General features: G+C 49.7%; 1 protein-coding gene and 1 long non-coding RNA gene across 10 annotated transcripts in view; one reads left to right on the plus strand and one right to left on the minus strand.

Moving 5' to 3' along the window:
* The first annotated feature begins 144 nt into the window (after positions 1–144).
* Positions 145–15,151, plus strand: part of CC2D1A (coiled-coil and C2 domain containing 1A) — a 25,490-nt gene continuing 10,483 nt past the window's right edge. For 2 of the 9 annotated variants that reach the window (XM_014600163.3, XM_019499411.2), the window contains exons 1-15: positions 145–313; positions 1,117–1,218; positions 3,935–4,070; positions 4,348–4,457; positions 5,150–5,215; positions 6,300–6,437; positions 6,858–7,206; positions 7,897–8,021; positions 8,790–8,862; positions 9,290–9,388; positions 9,915–10,048; positions 11,160–11,232; positions 11,682–11,818; positions 12,431–12,572; positions 13,397–13,569. In XM_014600163.3, coding sequence (XP_014455649.1) covers positions 1,156–1,218; positions 3,935–4,070; positions 4,348–4,457; positions 5,150–5,215; positions 6,300–6,437; positions 6,858–7,206; positions 7,897–8,021; positions 8,790–8,862; positions 9,290–9,388; positions 9,915–10,048; positions 11,160–11,232; positions 11,682–11,818; positions 12,431–12,572; positions 13,397–13,569 — 1,818 coding nt within the window. In that variant the 5' untranslated portion in view covers positions 145–313; positions 1,117–1,155. Of the gene's footprint in view, positions 318–1,094; positions 1,219–3,934; positions 4,071–4,101; positions 4,268–4,347; positions 4,458–5,149; positions 5,216–6,299; positions 6,438–6,857; positions 7,207–7,896; positions 8,022–8,789; positions 8,863–9,289; positions 9,389–9,914; positions 10,049–11,159; positions 11,233–11,681; positions 11,819–12,430; positions 12,573–13,396; positions 13,570–15,151 lie in introns of those variants that run through there. The other 7 variants (XM_019499409.2, XM_019499408.2, XM_019499410.2 and 4 more) reach the window with 7 other exon arrangements.
* The window catches only part of LOC109286137 (uncharacterized), a 22,498-nt gene continuing 13,760 nt past the window's right edge, over positions 6,414–15,151 (minus strand). Inside the window, exons 2-4 of the long non-coding RNA XR_002094077.2 lie at positions 10,721–10,842; positions 8,768–9,084; positions 6,414–6,487 (exon numbers count right to left, since the gene is read on the minus strand). This is a non-coding gene — a long non-coding RNA (uncharacterized LOC109286137). The remainder of the gene's footprint in view (positions 6,488–8,767; positions 9,085–10,720; positions 10,843–15,151) is intronic.

The following is a 15,151-nucleotide window of genomic DNA, read 5'->3' on the forward strand; positions in this document are numbered from 1 at the left end:
ACTCCCGATCGACGCCCTTCTACGCCTTGTACCCCGCCCCTCTCAGCCCCGCTCAATCTATTTTAAACCACGCCCCCATCGAGGTGGGCCTTCAGGGTCGTGCCTCTTCACATAGCGCACGCGCAGCGGCCTCCTCTGCGCATTGCCTCTTGGGAGTTATAGTACTTCGGAGTGCGCAGCGGTCATGTTGCTACCTGTTACGCTGTAACTCCCAGCCGTAAAGCAAGGCAGCGGTGGAGGAAGGTGCGACAGTGTTGGGCAAGCGGCTGTAAAGCGAGGTGTGTTGTTGACAGCTGTCTGGGCGAAGCAGGAAGTGAGTGAGTGAGAGGGGGGAGGGGGTGAAGGAGACCCTTTTGCTCTGTGGGGAAGGGGCAGGTGGTCAAGGAGCTGTCGGGGGGTTCTGGGGATAAGGAGCTGGGGGGCATATAGATCTGGGGTAAGGTGTTGGGGGCACAGGGCTGGGGGCAAGGAGCTGGGGGTTGGGGTGCACAGGACTGGAGGGGAGTGGGGGCCATGTAGGGCTGTGAGCAAGGAGCTGGGGGGTCTGGGGCCACAGGTCTTGTGGTAAGGAGCTGGGGTAATTATGGGGGGCACAGGGCTTGGGGGATTCTGGGGGGGCATATAGAGCTGAGGGCGAGGAGATGGCAGTTCTGGGGGTAAGGAGCTGGGGGGGCAGAGGGCTAAGGCAAAGAGCTGTGGTGGGTTCTGGATGGGGGAACAGGTGGTGGGATGGATGCGGGGGCAAGTGCTAGAAGAGACTCTTGAGTTGTGATAGCATAGGAAAGGCATGAACGGGGCCCTGAGAGGTGTGTTCCCTGAGGGGAAGGTAGGCCATGTACATGTGCAGGCAGGAAGCCCATGGCAGGTTGGAGACTCTTGGGAAGTGAGGGATTGGGGATCATTTGGGGGATGAGGTGGAGATCTTGGCAGAATTGGAAGGAGCAAGCTGAGTCAGGAGAAACAGAGAGACAGGGGAGGGGGGTGAAGAAGGCATGGTGGGGGGAGGGGAAGAGGCTGGGTTATCCAAGCTGCCCCTGGGAGATGCCCCAGCGACCCAAGGATGATGCCTGAGTGATCCCATTATAAACTTCCAGCTCTGTCTGGCTTAATGCACAGATCCTCTTCAGCTCAGGCTAAAAGGGGACGCAAACAGAAATGAGCAAAAGCAGGAGGCCACCCCCGCCACCAGGACCTAGTGGTGCTGCCAAAGCCAGACAGGTGAGCCCTGAGCTCCTCGTCTCTGTCTTCTCTGTCTCTGACCCATCAGATCTGCTTTAAAGTTCTCATATGCTTGGTATGTGACTAGGCCATTATGCTTTTGTCAGAGTCTAGATTTTCTAAAGCAGCTGCCTGCTTTCGCCTGTAGTTTGTAAAGCCCTTGATCTTGTTCAGAAAGAAAAGTATAATTGAGAGAGAAGATTACTGTCATTCATAAAGGGCAGTGGTCTTTGCACTGTGGTTGAATGTCTGTCCTTCTAGCTAGCTGTACTAGCAGGAAAACCGGACAGGTCGGGACCCAGGTGTTTTTTTTCCTACCCCTCGGGAGGGAAATTAGACTATAACTTGTCAACCCTTCCAATAAGATTTCCAAGCTAGAAGTAATTGAAGAAAATGGGTCATCTTCATCTCTCTCTAGTCTATCCCTTGGAAGCAAAATAAGCCTAGATATAAAAGGATGCATTTTGTTTGGTTTTTCTGCTAAAGACCAACATATGGAATTGTAAGTATATGAGAAAAATAATGGCACAGAGAATTTTAGAGCTGTTGCACGCCCACATTATCTTTTGTTACCCTAGAATTTTCAAGCAGAGTTCCTGCTGTTTAATATTAATTTGTTTTGGCGTAATGGACCAGAAATCTGTTGGGATTTCTCATAAGTGGCACATAGAGAGATAAGCAGCAGGATTCTCAGAGATTGTCTCCATCTCTTATTAATTTGTATCAGGATTTCACCACACGCTTGTGCAAATTGTAGATTTATATTCTGATGCTTTTGAGTGAGGGTCAAATAATTGTTTGTTGCCTAAAATGCCAAGGCAGGGTTCAGTTGAAAACATATGAAGCATGTGGGTTTTTAACATGACTTCTCTCAAACAGAATCAACTTTAAATTTTGAAAATCCTTTCATGCTGTTTATACTGTGCATCCATCCCTTCCCATTTGTTGTAGCAGGTGAGCTCAGCTGAGGGTGGGAACTAGAGGGACCCCAAGAGACAATTTTAGAGGAGTAATATGGGATGTCTTGGCATAAATGCTAGGTAAATTGGCCATTGTGGGTTGGATGGGTGGGTGGAGCGTTCTTCAAAAATTCTAGGGTGGGAAGTTTTGGGCAGTATTTTAAGCCTCTGGTATCATTGGATGTTAGCACTAGAGGCTTTGTGGACACTTGGCTATGTGTTCTTCCTCACACTTCTCTGTGTGTTGAAAGATGGAATGGCTGCAAACATCTCCTTTAAGTGTGCATTGTCTTTTATTTATTGCTTTCCTAGTCACTAGTAACAACACTGGGCTCTTAGACATCTCAGTCCAATTACAAATGGGGGAACTAGTTGTCATGATGCCTTTATAAAGAATGTCACAATGTGCAACTCACAGACAAAGTCAGAGCCCTACAGTTACCCTATGCAGGGTGAACAGTTAGTGACACCTGGCACAGTCCTTCCCTCTTGTCATGGAATGAGAAGGCTTTGTGTCAGGCGGACGAGCCCTGGCTGTGGAATCCAATGAGGTGGGAAGAACGTATTCACCATGACCTTTCCTTGTCCTTCAAGAATTCTGCTCTCAGTAAAACTTGCTTGTAACCCATTGATCACAGGCTATAAAACCTCAGTAGAGTACGCATTTTATCAGCTCATGTCATGTATAGCTGGCAGAAGCTGTTTCCCCACTTTCAGACCTTTTGAAGGTTTGTTGTACTGGTGTTTGCCTCTCTAATAGCTTATGAGGAGCAGCCCTGAGTTAAATCCAGACATCTGCCAGGGATTAGTGGCTCATGCATGCAGGATTTCTGCTCGCCTGATCTGTGCTGTGGCAGCCTATCTCCATCCCCGTGTGCTTTTTCTGTCCAGCAGGGATAGGGTTAACCTGTGCAGGCAGGTGCTAGTGTGTGAGCAAGTCAAATGCACCTATCAAAACTGCTGGTGAATTCAAGCTTAAACCTGTGCAATGGGAGGGAAAGGTCATTTTATGCAGTGCTTCCTTCTGTGGAGCTGAATGAAAGCCAAACCCTCCCAAGGCAGGGCAGGCCAGTCTGTCACTGGCGAGGCAGCCAGTCATCCCTGCCCACACTTGGGTGGAAGCTGGAGCAGAAACCAGGTTGCATAACACCTGGCTGTAGGACTGGTCATATGAGGCAGTCAAAATGCTTTATGAACATTCATTGAACCAGGCCAGGCTGTTAGCAAAACAGGGTACCCTTAGCTTCGTTCTGATGCACAGAGGTGTAGCAATTTGTCTGTGGCCAGGCAGCAAGAGTCTGGACCCAAGAGTCCAGACTCCCAGTCCCTTGCTTTCACCATGATTCTGCGCTGGGAAAGACAGGTAGAGTTCCTCTCCTTCATATATGGTCAATCACCACAAAACACCAAGCCCTTTTAGCTGGGAACTGAATCCAGGCACCAGGAACCCATGCCTTAATGTCACCACTGAGCACCACTTCTTCAAATGATCTGTTCTTGGCAGGGGGGGCTCAACCTGTGGCATGAGAGCATGTGGCAGACCAGGGAGGGGGCAGGCAGCTCAGTGGCAGATTGGGCAGAGAGCAGAGCAGCCCATGAGGCAGGGGGCAGGAAGCAAAGAGCAGGGCAAGGGAAGGGGATCAGAGTGGCAGTCTGGGCAGGGCTGATTTGTGGCCTGTCTGCCAAAAAGGTTGCCCCCCACTAATCTGTTCCTAAAGGAAAGTGCTAACTGACAGGTAATCTGTCATCTCCTTCAGATGGGTTTGTTGGTGGACTTCTCTCCTGATGGGATGATGGACAACGATGATGGGGAGGATGACAATGAACTGGAAGCTGAGTTCATGGCTATTGTTGGGGGCCAGCCCAACTTGAAAGGGAAGCCAAAAGGGAAAAGTAAGTGGTGCCCAGCTCTGCACACAAGATCCATCTGCTCTGTTGCGGTGTATCTGCCCCTCAGAGGACCTGATTGAAAGGCTCCCAAGCTGCCAGCTTCCATGGCCTTGATTTCAAGACTGCAAAGGAAGGCAAGAGGCCAAGTCAGGAACAGACCTCAGTACTCCCAACTCCCAGCCTTGCATGCTATTCATGAGGTCTGTCTTTGTTCCCAGCCTGCCAGCCCAAGTGCTGACTTGTAGTGAAATGAGTTACAGCTTTCTTGCCTTCTTCCCAGCTCCTCTGCCCATGGATGCAATCGAGAGAATGGCTGCTTTCTGCATGAAAGACCTTGATGAAGAGGATGGAGAGGAAGAGGATGATCTGGAAGATGAAGATGAGCTAATGGTAATATACCATGGAAATGGTTTGGGCTGTTGTGCAAAAGGCCTTGTTCACTGGCTGATGCATTTAGAGAGGGCTCTGAGTGAAAATCCTTGTGTAGGAATAGACCTGTTCATCCTTCCTTCCCTGCCTGGGAATCATGCTACTGAATTTTGCATGGAACTGCATTGTGGCTATAGCCATCCAGGAATCCCACACTGTTGCCCATCTCTAGCTATTGAAGCAAGCGGTTTGATTCCTAGATACCCATTACCTCCAGAAAGAGGGAGTTTGATCTTCCAAGCACCCTTCCCTGTAATGCTCAACCTCTTTAGACTCAAGGCACCCTTTTATAAACTCATGACACCCCTTTGTAGACTTGAGGCCCCCTTCAGATAATACCAGCTTCTAGGTTTTCACTCACTTTTTAACCACAGAAAAATAATAGAGGAATTTTTCCATTGCAAATAATTCAGAAACACACAAGGGGGCAAAATATTTTTAATGCTATGGGTTCCTATTTGAAATCTCTGGGTTTTGTGAATGTGAATCACATTTGCACACCTAACAGTGCTAGCATGGCATCACACTCCATGTTGCTATCCTTGAAAGGATCTTAAGGCACCCCATGGGGCCACAGCACCTTGGTTGAGAATTAGTGACCCGACTCCCCCCCCATTTTGACACTGGAGTGTCTGAACTTCTCTCTGTTACAGGCAGAACTCAACGAAGTCCTTGGTGAAGAAGAGGAAACCCAAGCAGCCCTAGTCCCTGCTGCAAAGGTGCAAAATGCCGTGCCCTCCCCAGCCTTGTTTCCCCTTGAGATCTTCCCACACTTTCGAATAGGGTCATAGGACAGATCAGGGCTGCCTTATACTGTGTCTCTGCTCCCTCATGGGTTTGCAGGTCATGTCTGCTCACCCTCCTGGGTGCTAAAGAGCACGTGGGCTTTTAGCCTCTCGCACTGCAGTTCCTCTGCTGCTTTATTTGTCAATGGGGGTTGGACCAGGGGACTTTGGAGGTCCTTTCCAGCCCTGTGATTCTTGCCTGGTTCCCATCTTCACTGAACTGCAGTCTCATTTCCCTACTGCGGCACACATTGATCTTCTTCCTGTTAGTGTCTTTTTAAAGGACCTTCAACTGGCTCAGGACTGATACTGAATGAAGAAACCTCCATTGCAGGGCTAGTGAACCCAGACCCAATGCTCTTGTTCTGCCTGGTATTTCTAAAGTGCTCTCACGTTACCGGCAAAGACCCCTCAGCCCTTGGGGTTTGGTGCTAGAGACCACAAGCTCTGGGCCTGGTGTTATCTTGTTTCAGCTAACAAAAATTTGCAGGGTGGAAATTTTTTGAGGGAATATTGTCTGCCTCACCCTCTCAACCATCACATCTCCAAGATCTATGCCAAGTCAAGCATGAAGATAGTGAGTTAATAGTCTCCCTAAGAGAGCAAGATAGAAATTTGTTGCACAAGCACAGCTGGCCCAGTGTAGAGCAGCACTCCAACACCCATTGGGGGAGTCCAACCACCACATTACAACTGTTAGTTTTCTCTCATCCATGTTTTTCTAGTTGTGGTTGTTGTTTGAGAAATTTACTCTTGTTGTTTGTCATTTACTATAAGCTGCTTTGAGCCTTTCTGGATAGAGCGGAATGTTGTTATTGTGGTTTGGTTTTGGCTGTGGTGATAGTGGTGTTTTATTGTTGTCATTATTATTTACTACTACTACCACTGTTGTGGTGTTGCTGTTATTATTAAGCTTGATTTGTCACAAAGAATAGTTGTAGCATGTGAGCACCTCAAGCATCACCAGTGCTGGGTTTGTTAACAAAGCTTTCTCCTCCTCTTCTGTGGGCTCCTGCAGGCTAATGAAACTCCTGCTGAATCTAGCAGTTCTGAATCTGCTCTTGTGGAAAGGCTGGAGATGTACAAAACAGCCATCACTAATGCCAAGCAGGTGGGCGACAGTTCCAAAGTGCGTCGATATGAGAGAGGCCTCAAGGTGAGTGCTTGGGGTAACACTAAGAAGCTGTCTGGCAGGGCAGGAGCCTTCTGAAATTCAAATTAATTTTAATTGAAATGGTTTGACTTTAAATATACAGCAATAGAGCAATCAGTGTTTTAGAAAATCCAAGCAATTACTGTCTTCTAGTCTTAAAAATGTATGACTTAGTGCATTGGGGGGGTGGGAATGAGAGGATGTTGAGGAAAGACTCTGGGTTTCTCACTGCAAATCAAGACTGCAGTTTTCAAGCCACTCTCAGACCAACGCCATTAGCTCCTGCTTTTCCTGCTGGTAGGTTCTTTGCTGACATTCTGGCTAATGTTTCAGCTTCTGTTTTCTCTAGTTTCTGTCTAAAATTGAGATTGAGAGAGACCAGAAGCTTGTAACTTGCCTATCTGTTGACTTTGCTTTTCCCAGACCCTAGAGAACATGGTGACCTCGGTGAGGAAGGGCAAGAAGATTAATGAGGAGGAGATCCCACCCCCAGTGGCTCTTGGGAAGAGTGTGAGTTCACAGCAGTCCTCTTCTCCTGGGACCACACCATTGCTCCAGCCCTCCATCCCCGATGGAAGCTCCAGTCTCCTCAGCCATTCTTCTTTGCAACCGCCTGCGACCACCCCTCCACAGCTGCCCCAGGCAACATCCCCCAAGATGCTGCCTCCTGTCCTGCCAAAGCCTAAGGTTCTGCCAGTCCCTGCTTTACTTATCGGATCCCCAGAGATCCTGGAGGAAAAGTCTGTTCCTTTGGCCCCATCTCCCCAGGCAGGTAGGAACAGGAGATCACTTTGTTCTTTCACATTGCAGGGCAGAGAAGGTTGGGCCTGGGGGTATCATAGAAATCGTACAGAAGTAGCGCTGGAAGGGACCTCCACAGCGTACATCTAGTCCAACACTCTTCTTGGGTAGGATAATCCCTATCCAAACCATCCTATATAAAAAATGTGACACAACACAAGATGATATGCCCTAACCTGCCACAAGTAAAGCAGGGGAACCATGATGGCCAGTGTTTTGCTTCTATAAAAGGTTGTTAATATATGCTTAAGAGATCCTAGGTAAAGGGCATGTCCCACTACTACAGAGGAAGGTAAACCCCCCAACCCCAGTCCATGCCAATCTGTGGGGGAAAATTCCTTTCTGACCCTAAATGTAGTGTCCATCTGACCCTGGGTGGAGGGACAAGACTGGCTTTAAGTCCCAGCAGGAGCATTGGTACAGCCCAGTCACCATCCCTAGCCTGAGCTACAGCCGACACCCAATGCCTCTAAGGAAGGTTTAAAAATGCCCTGACATGTAACAGAAAGGAAAGGGGGCAAACAGCAAAGCCCATAAGCCTAGAAAATACCTATAGTAGAACACAGGCACATCTCTGTGTGATCACATTACCCTGGTACTGCCTTGAGTGACTCTGAAGTTTGTGGAACATGTGCTGACCCTCCATTCTCCCCGTCCTCAGGCTCTGTGAGTTCTGGCCCCCAGGCACTCGTCCAGGCCAGGCAGTGGGAGTACAAGATGGCAGCACTGCGTGCCAAGCAACAAGGCAGCATTGAGGAGGCCACGCAGTACTACCGCATTGCCAAGGTATGTGACTGTCTTGCCATACTCTTAGTCTTTTCCCTGGGTGTGGCTGAGAAGCAAACATAGCCAGGCTACATGGGGGTACCTGAGCTGAAGGAAGCACCTCATGCCCTAAATGAGGCAGGCTGGTATAGTAGAAAACATGGTGCTGTATCCTGGCTAGTTAGCTGGGGTATGAGATACAGCATGTTAGCACACCACTGTCTCACTCAGCTTCCTCAGCATTGGTTCAGGTCCCCAGCCAAACAGTTGGCCCTCAGTGCTCAGAAGGATGCAGGTAAATAGGCTGGAACTGGAGCTGGGGCTGGGATGTGGACATGTGTGCAACTATCATCCACTTCAACTATTGGGATGCTCCATACTGAGGTTGAGGTGAGTGCAGAGATTGTCCACAGACCAACTCCAGGCTCCTCCTGACCAAAACAGATAATGCATTGCTTCATTCCTACTTGTTCTGCACTACTTGGAGAGAAAACCTCTAAAACATAGTTCAACTGCCAAGGCAGGAAGCCAGGAGCCAGGACACCTGGGTTCTGGCTTTAGGAGAAGTGGTCTAATGACCGGAGAAAGTAGGCCTGGTCCCCCAGTGCTTGTTTCAAACCTTAGTCTGCTGGAAAACCCCAGCAAGATGCTCCAGCCCCTTGCCTCAGTTTCCCTACTGTAAGATGGAGCTGGATTTGCAAGGCATCTCTGAAGGTTGGTAAAGCACCACAAGTCCCACGGAAGAGAAGATTCCAGGTAAAACTTACTGTTCCTTGGGCTGTCTTTCAGAGCCTCGACCCCATGTTGGAAACTCTGGGTAAGGGCCAGGCAGTGGATTTGGGCAGCTTGCCGCCTCCTCCTGGTAAGACCTGATACTCGCTTTTGCCAGCCAAGGGCCTCTGGGTTTTGGGAGGGAGGAGGGTTTTTCAAGCTGGCTTTGGCAGTACGAAGGAGGCATGCCCTCCTTGGGCCATCCTAAGATTGCTGTCCTTGGATCTGGGTGGATTCACTCCATGGCTGGAGCAGGACATGGGAGTTGAGTCTCTTTGGTTCTGCTCCAGCTTAGACTTGCCATTTAGCTTTCCTGTAGGGAGAGCAAAGAAGAGGCTTAATGATAAATTTGGGTGTCTGGCTTAGAATGCGCTGGACAGGGCAAGTGGGTCCTGCTCCTTGAAGAGAGCCTGGAACCTGGCTGGGAAAGCACAGCCTCCCTCCACCTTGATCCTTGAGGCTGATTCCAGCTGCCCCTTCCTTCTGTTGCCCTCTGAGCTGTTCTTTCACCCCTACAGACCAGCTGCCCAAGAAGCTGTTGTCCCCGTGTCCACAGCAGTCCCCAGCAGCAACGCCGGCAGCTACACCCGAACCTAAGTTGGTCTCCCCTGCCTCAGGTGTGGGTTTTTTATAGCTCTGGGGGTACCTCAATGCCCTGTTCACTTTGCAGGTTGCCCCTTGTCTCACCTTGCAGGCTGCCAAACTGTGGGACCTCTGAGAGGACTAGAAAGCAGCTTCACCCTTTATAGCTGCCATCCAGCCCACCTGCCCTTCCTCCCTAGCCTGTAGCTAGAGGGCAGACTTGCTTTTGAGGGGGAAGAGAGGGTCCATTTCAGATGCCTCCCAGTGAGCAGTCTGGAGCTTCAGGCTAACCAGAAAATGTTCATGTCCCCAGGGCTCCTAGGTCCTGGGCATGCTATGCTGGGAGCCTGCTCATTTTCCAGCAGTTGCAGCAGCTGCTATCAATCAGCAGCAACCGTGGGGGAAGGGGTTGGAGATAATGTGCCTAGGGGCTGAATCTTGGTGTGCTGAGGCACCTGCTGTCACAAAAGGGCTGGGGACAGAGTTGTGGGTTTCTGGGAACTGAGAAATGAGTAAAATCAACCCACTTGCTGCATCCCTCCTGCCTTCCTCTCCATGAAGCAGACATCCCCCCACCACCCCGAGACCTAATGGAGGCCCTGCAACAGAGGATGGAGAGGTACAAAACAGCAGCAGCCCAGGCCAAGAGCAAAGGAGATGACCGGAAGGCGAGAATGCATGATCGCATTGTGAAAGTGAGGAACTGGCCCATCCTGGGCCACAGCTTTTCCATAACAACATCCTTCCCCTTTTAAATCTCCTACACCAGGAGTTGTCAACTTGGGGTACACATACCCCAGGGGTACTTGAGAAGACCCTAGCGGTACATGTGGGCAGGTGGGGTGGGGCACCACCCTGTGCTGCTGCCTCCCAGAAGCAGCCCTGAAGGGGCAGGGGGGTGCCCATGAGGGCAGCAGCGCCCCTCTGCAGGCTGCCCAGGCGCCACTCAGCTGGCCAGGCATGGGGGTGGGGGAGGCTTGCATGTGATGGCCACTACCACCTCCCTGCACTGCCACTGCTCTGCATCCAGCCGTGCGCCATCCCCCGACCCCCCCCCCAGCTCTGCATCCAGCTGCCAGGGGTACACTTATTAAAAAGGTTGAAAATCTCTGCCCTACACAATTTCACTTGGCTACTGTGCCTATCGCTTCCTCTTGCTTCTGTGTTCCTGTGCCCTGTTAAACAGCTGCTATGTTCTGCCCCAGAAAAAGCTGCATTTTAGTGGTAGATGAAAAATCCCAGTGTATCTCTCATTCATGGAGTCCATTGGTTTTGCTCAGTATCTTGCAAAGGCAGAGGGTGGAACTGAGTATTAACAACCAGCACCATGGCAGAGGAATGAAATCATGGAAGAATGGAAACCTGACCTTGTGGACCCAAACCAAATGCTGGCATGGTTGTAGTTTAATCTTCCATAGATGCCTGGGGCATGGAAGGCAATCCAGTGGACTGTAGAATGAAGTAGCTGTCTTCTGTCACCCTCCGCTGTCTGTCAGCAAAGGGAAAAGAGATAATTGATTAATGCCCTGGAATAAACCTGTGACTATCTATAAAAGACAGAGGCAGCAAGCTGGCCACGTCATTTTGATTTATAGATGCCTCTCCCATAGCAGCTTGCATAGAGTTCCCTTCTCATATCTCTCTCCCTGCCTCCTGGTTCTTGCCTTCTACCTGCATCTTAAGCTGTTTGGGCCTAGGACTTACCTTTTGCTCTGTTTGTACAGTGTCTAACACCTGGCCTCATAGCTTTTGGATTCCTAGGTTGTGACATACTACAAACAGTTTTAGTCATGATTTCCCTTTCAGCAATATCAAGATGCCATCCGGGCCCACAAAACAGGGAAAGCTGTGGAGGTTTCGGAGCTGCCCATCCCACCAGGTATCATCCCAGTTGTCTTTGATGCCAGCTTGGAATAGCACAGAGCACTTTCTGATACCTTTACACAGGCAAATTTCACTTGGGCCCCAAAGGCAGTTCATTCACAGAACGCATGGTGTTGGCAGCAATAGGTTGGCCTCACCTCTGCATCAGTCCCATCCTGGAAGAATGTCCCCTGTAGGTCCTAGAGGGGAGTTCAATCTGTGGCCTCTTCTGCATTTTGGTATGAGCTTTGAGGCGGCTTGTGTTGGGGTGTAACTTGTGCTCAGTGCCTGAGCCTCGCCCTGAGGATTGATGCCCGCAACCTGCCAAGTGGCCTACTTGCTCCCTGTAGTGTGCCATGACTTAGGGGTGTATCTAGTCTCAGTGAGTGGGAACGGGATGACCCTATGGAGAGCTCTGTGTCAGATCCTCCCAGCCCCCTCTTCACTCTGCCCTCTCTCTACCAGGCTTTCCCCCCATCCAGGGCATGGAGGCTTCGTCAGGGAGCCAGAGCATCGTGGGGGTCCTGCAGACGGCCATGAAACTAGCCAATCAGGAGGACCGACAAAATGATGAGGAGGAGGATGAGATTCAGGAGACAAAGGTCAGGTCCTGTCCAGCCAAGAGCCCCTGGTCTGTTAGTGACAAGAGGGATCTGTTCAGAACTTTCCCCACCTTTTATTAGCCAATTTTATTCCATGTGGCACCTGCCATGTAGAACCCCGTTGACTGTTTGAGTACTCTGGAACCTGTTTCCTCACCCCTCCTGGGTAACTGGTAGGGGGTGAAATGTAATGTACTGTTAGCCCCACAGCCAAAGAGGAACTCCCTTCCTTCCTCATCCAGCTGACAAATGTGGTGTTCGTCCCTGTTGGATATCAGAACAGGGAGAGATCATTGGGCTGATTCAGTGTCACAAGGCTAATGGGATCTGCTGGTCTGATCTGAGTGTGTACATGTGAATGTGTGGAGATACTGGTCCAGCCCAGGATAGCAGTCCGGCTAGTGTCAGGTGGAATCACAGTGGCACTGTATCAGTGCTGTTCCATCTGGGCTGTGGTATGAGTTTCGTGGCTGACGCCAAGTCACACATCAGCTCAGACACTGTAAACAACAGGCAAGGGCTGTATTTTGTCTGGGCTTTCTCTGTGCACATCGCTGGTGTCTGTTCTGGGCAAAGCAGCTTCACTAACTCTTTTAATTATTCCTGTTTCAGCCCCACCCTGCACTAACAAAGCCAGTTGCTGTGTCCCAGCCCAAACTGCCATCTCAGCCTGCTGCCCGGGTATCCTCAGCTGGACCTGCAGCACCGCACCCAGCGGGGACAGCAAAGTCAACCCTCAAGGCCAACACCAGAGGTATGTGGGTTTTCTAGTCTCTGGAATGCCAGTGCCAAGCCTGAGGCTGGTTCTCAACATGGAGTTGTTTCTTTGTGCAGGTAGCCCTTCTCTACCCCTGCCCGCTGATCCCAAGCATGATAGGTGTGGCTCCCAGGCTGCATGTTGGGAGCTGCATTAGAAAATAGAGATATGCATGTTTTAACACTGAGTCAGGCTCCTGCGGTGACTGGTGCTCCCGTGCCTAGGCCAGTTGCAGCATGGAAGTCCATTACAGCACAAGCTGACTACCTCCTGGCTGTTGGAAGTCAAAGGTTCTAATCCTGCAATAATCACATTATCTTCACCCTTGCTCTGAAGCTCTCTGGTGTGGCTTGACAGACAGAGTCTCCTGCTGCCTGATTCATGTGGCAAGTTACCAGGAGACTGTAACCTCCTTCTCATTACCTCCATTGTCACTTACTCAGACCCACATCTATCCTCCCATACCCCTCTGTTTGGCTGTGAATACACTGAAGGCTGTCTCTTGGTGACAGGTGCTGCCCCATGAGTGATGCAGCACTTTGGGTGTAACTATCCCAGAGACACCAGGCACCTGGTGTCTGACATTATTGGTCCAGAGCAAAGGCTGTCCCAAATCACAGATGAGCAATTAGTTAGGTCCCCATGGGTGATACCAGTGTTGACTACCTTGTGTCCTGAGCTGCAGCCCCCAGAGACAATGGGTGTGGCATTCCCAGTGTACTAATCCCCCTGTTTCTAACTCCTGCTGCCTGTAGTGAGTACGAATGTGAGGTCCATGGAGCTGTTCAGGCATCCTTACCTCCTGTCTCTCACCCCCACAGCCCAGCAGCAGCTGGTGTTCCTAGAGGGCCGGAAGAAGCAGCTGATGCAGGCAGCACTACAGGCCAAACAGAAGAATGACATTGAGGGGGCCAAGCTCTTCTTACGTCAGGCCAAGGGCCTTGACCCAATGATTGAGGCAGCGCAGAATGGCCTGCCCGTGGACATCACTAAGGTGAGGAGGGGAGCTGCCTTCCATGCCACCTCTCTCCACTCCCTCTCCTAATGTGCTGCGCAGTGTTGCTGTGTGCCATTCAAACAGTTGCCAGGTCCTGCCCCAGTAGTGGCTGCGATTTTTAGCATTGAGTGACAGGCATAGCTTTTATAGGCAGTTTAAGCAGGTTGAGAATTGGGTGACATGAGCATGGGTGGAATTAGGATTTTGAACTGAGGGGTGCAGGTGATATAGCCCATTGTCACATAGAACACAGAACACATTTTTCTCCTATGAAAGAGAAACTAGAAGCTTTACTAATAGGCTAGGAGGTGGCATTCTATTGCTCAGTATAAGATCATTTAAAAAAACAAATAGACCTACTGGAATATATGCTAATTTGCTAGATTTATTTCAAAAATAAAAAAATAAAATCACAACAAACTAGGCAAAAAATTTTCTAAAGATATAAGTGTGGTCTTAGTCCTGTAGTCATAAAACAAAATCTAGCCTTCTTGAACATCTTGACAGTGCCTCTTCCTTTAAAAAAGAGAGAATGTTGTAAACACCTGTGGAGTGGAGAGAGATTAGCAGCAATCTGGCAGATGATAATAAGCTATAAAGTCAATGGACTCTCAGCTCTGCCTGAATAGCACCAGGGCATTGGTTTCCCAGCAGGAATCAAAGGTGGGGAGCAACTACACAGATTGGAGGACTGGACCAAAAGAAATGTCATGAGGTTCAGTGAGGACAAGTGGCAATTCCTGCACATAGGGCAGAACACTCCCATGCATCAGTACAGACTGGGGACCAACTAGCTAAGCAACAGCTCTGCAGAAAAGGGCCTGTGGGTTACAGTGGACAATCATAGAATCATAGAAAATGAGGGTTGGAAGGAACTTCAAGAGGTCATCCAGTCCAACCCCTCGGCTCAAAGCAGGACCATCCCTAACTAGATCATCCCAGCCAAAGCTTTGTCTATAAGCTGAATAGGAGACAATAAGCTGAATAGGAGCCAACAGTGTGCCCTTGTTGCCAAGAAGGTTAGCAGCATTCTCAGCTGCAATAGTAGGAGCATTGCCAGATTGAGGGGAGTGATTCTTTCTCTCTGTTTGGCACTAGTGAAGCCACATCTGGAATGCTGTGTCCAGTTTTGGGTCCCCCACTACAGAAAGGATGTAGTCAAATTGGAAAGAGTCTAGCGGAGGGCAGTGAAAATGGTTAGGGGACTGGGGCACATGACTTGTGAGGAGATGTTGAGGGAACTGTGCTTATTTAGTCTGGAGAAGACTGAGGGGGAATTTAACTGCAGTCTTCAACTACCTGAAGAGTGGTTAAAAAGAGGATGGAGCTAGACTGTTCTCAGTGGTGGCAGATGACAGAATAAGGAGTAAGGGTCTTAAGTTGCAGCAGAGGATTTTAGGTTAGATATCAGGAAAAACTTTTTCACCTGGAGGGCTAGTAAAGCACTGGAACAGGCTACCCAGAGAGGTTGTAGAATCTCCATTGTTGGAGACCCGTGTAGATAAAGCCTTGGCTGGGATGATAAAGTTGGGATGGTCCTGTGTGGAGCAGGGGGTTGGACTAGATCAGCGGTTCTCAA

This window comes from Alligator mississippiensis, chromosome 8 (genome assembly GCF_030867095.1).
Source record: "Alligator mississippiensis isolate rAllMis1 chromosome 8, rAllMis1, whole genome shotgun sequence".
NCBI classification, from domain to species: Eukaryota; Metazoa; Chordata; order Crocodylia; family Alligatoridae; genus Alligator; species Alligator mississippiensis.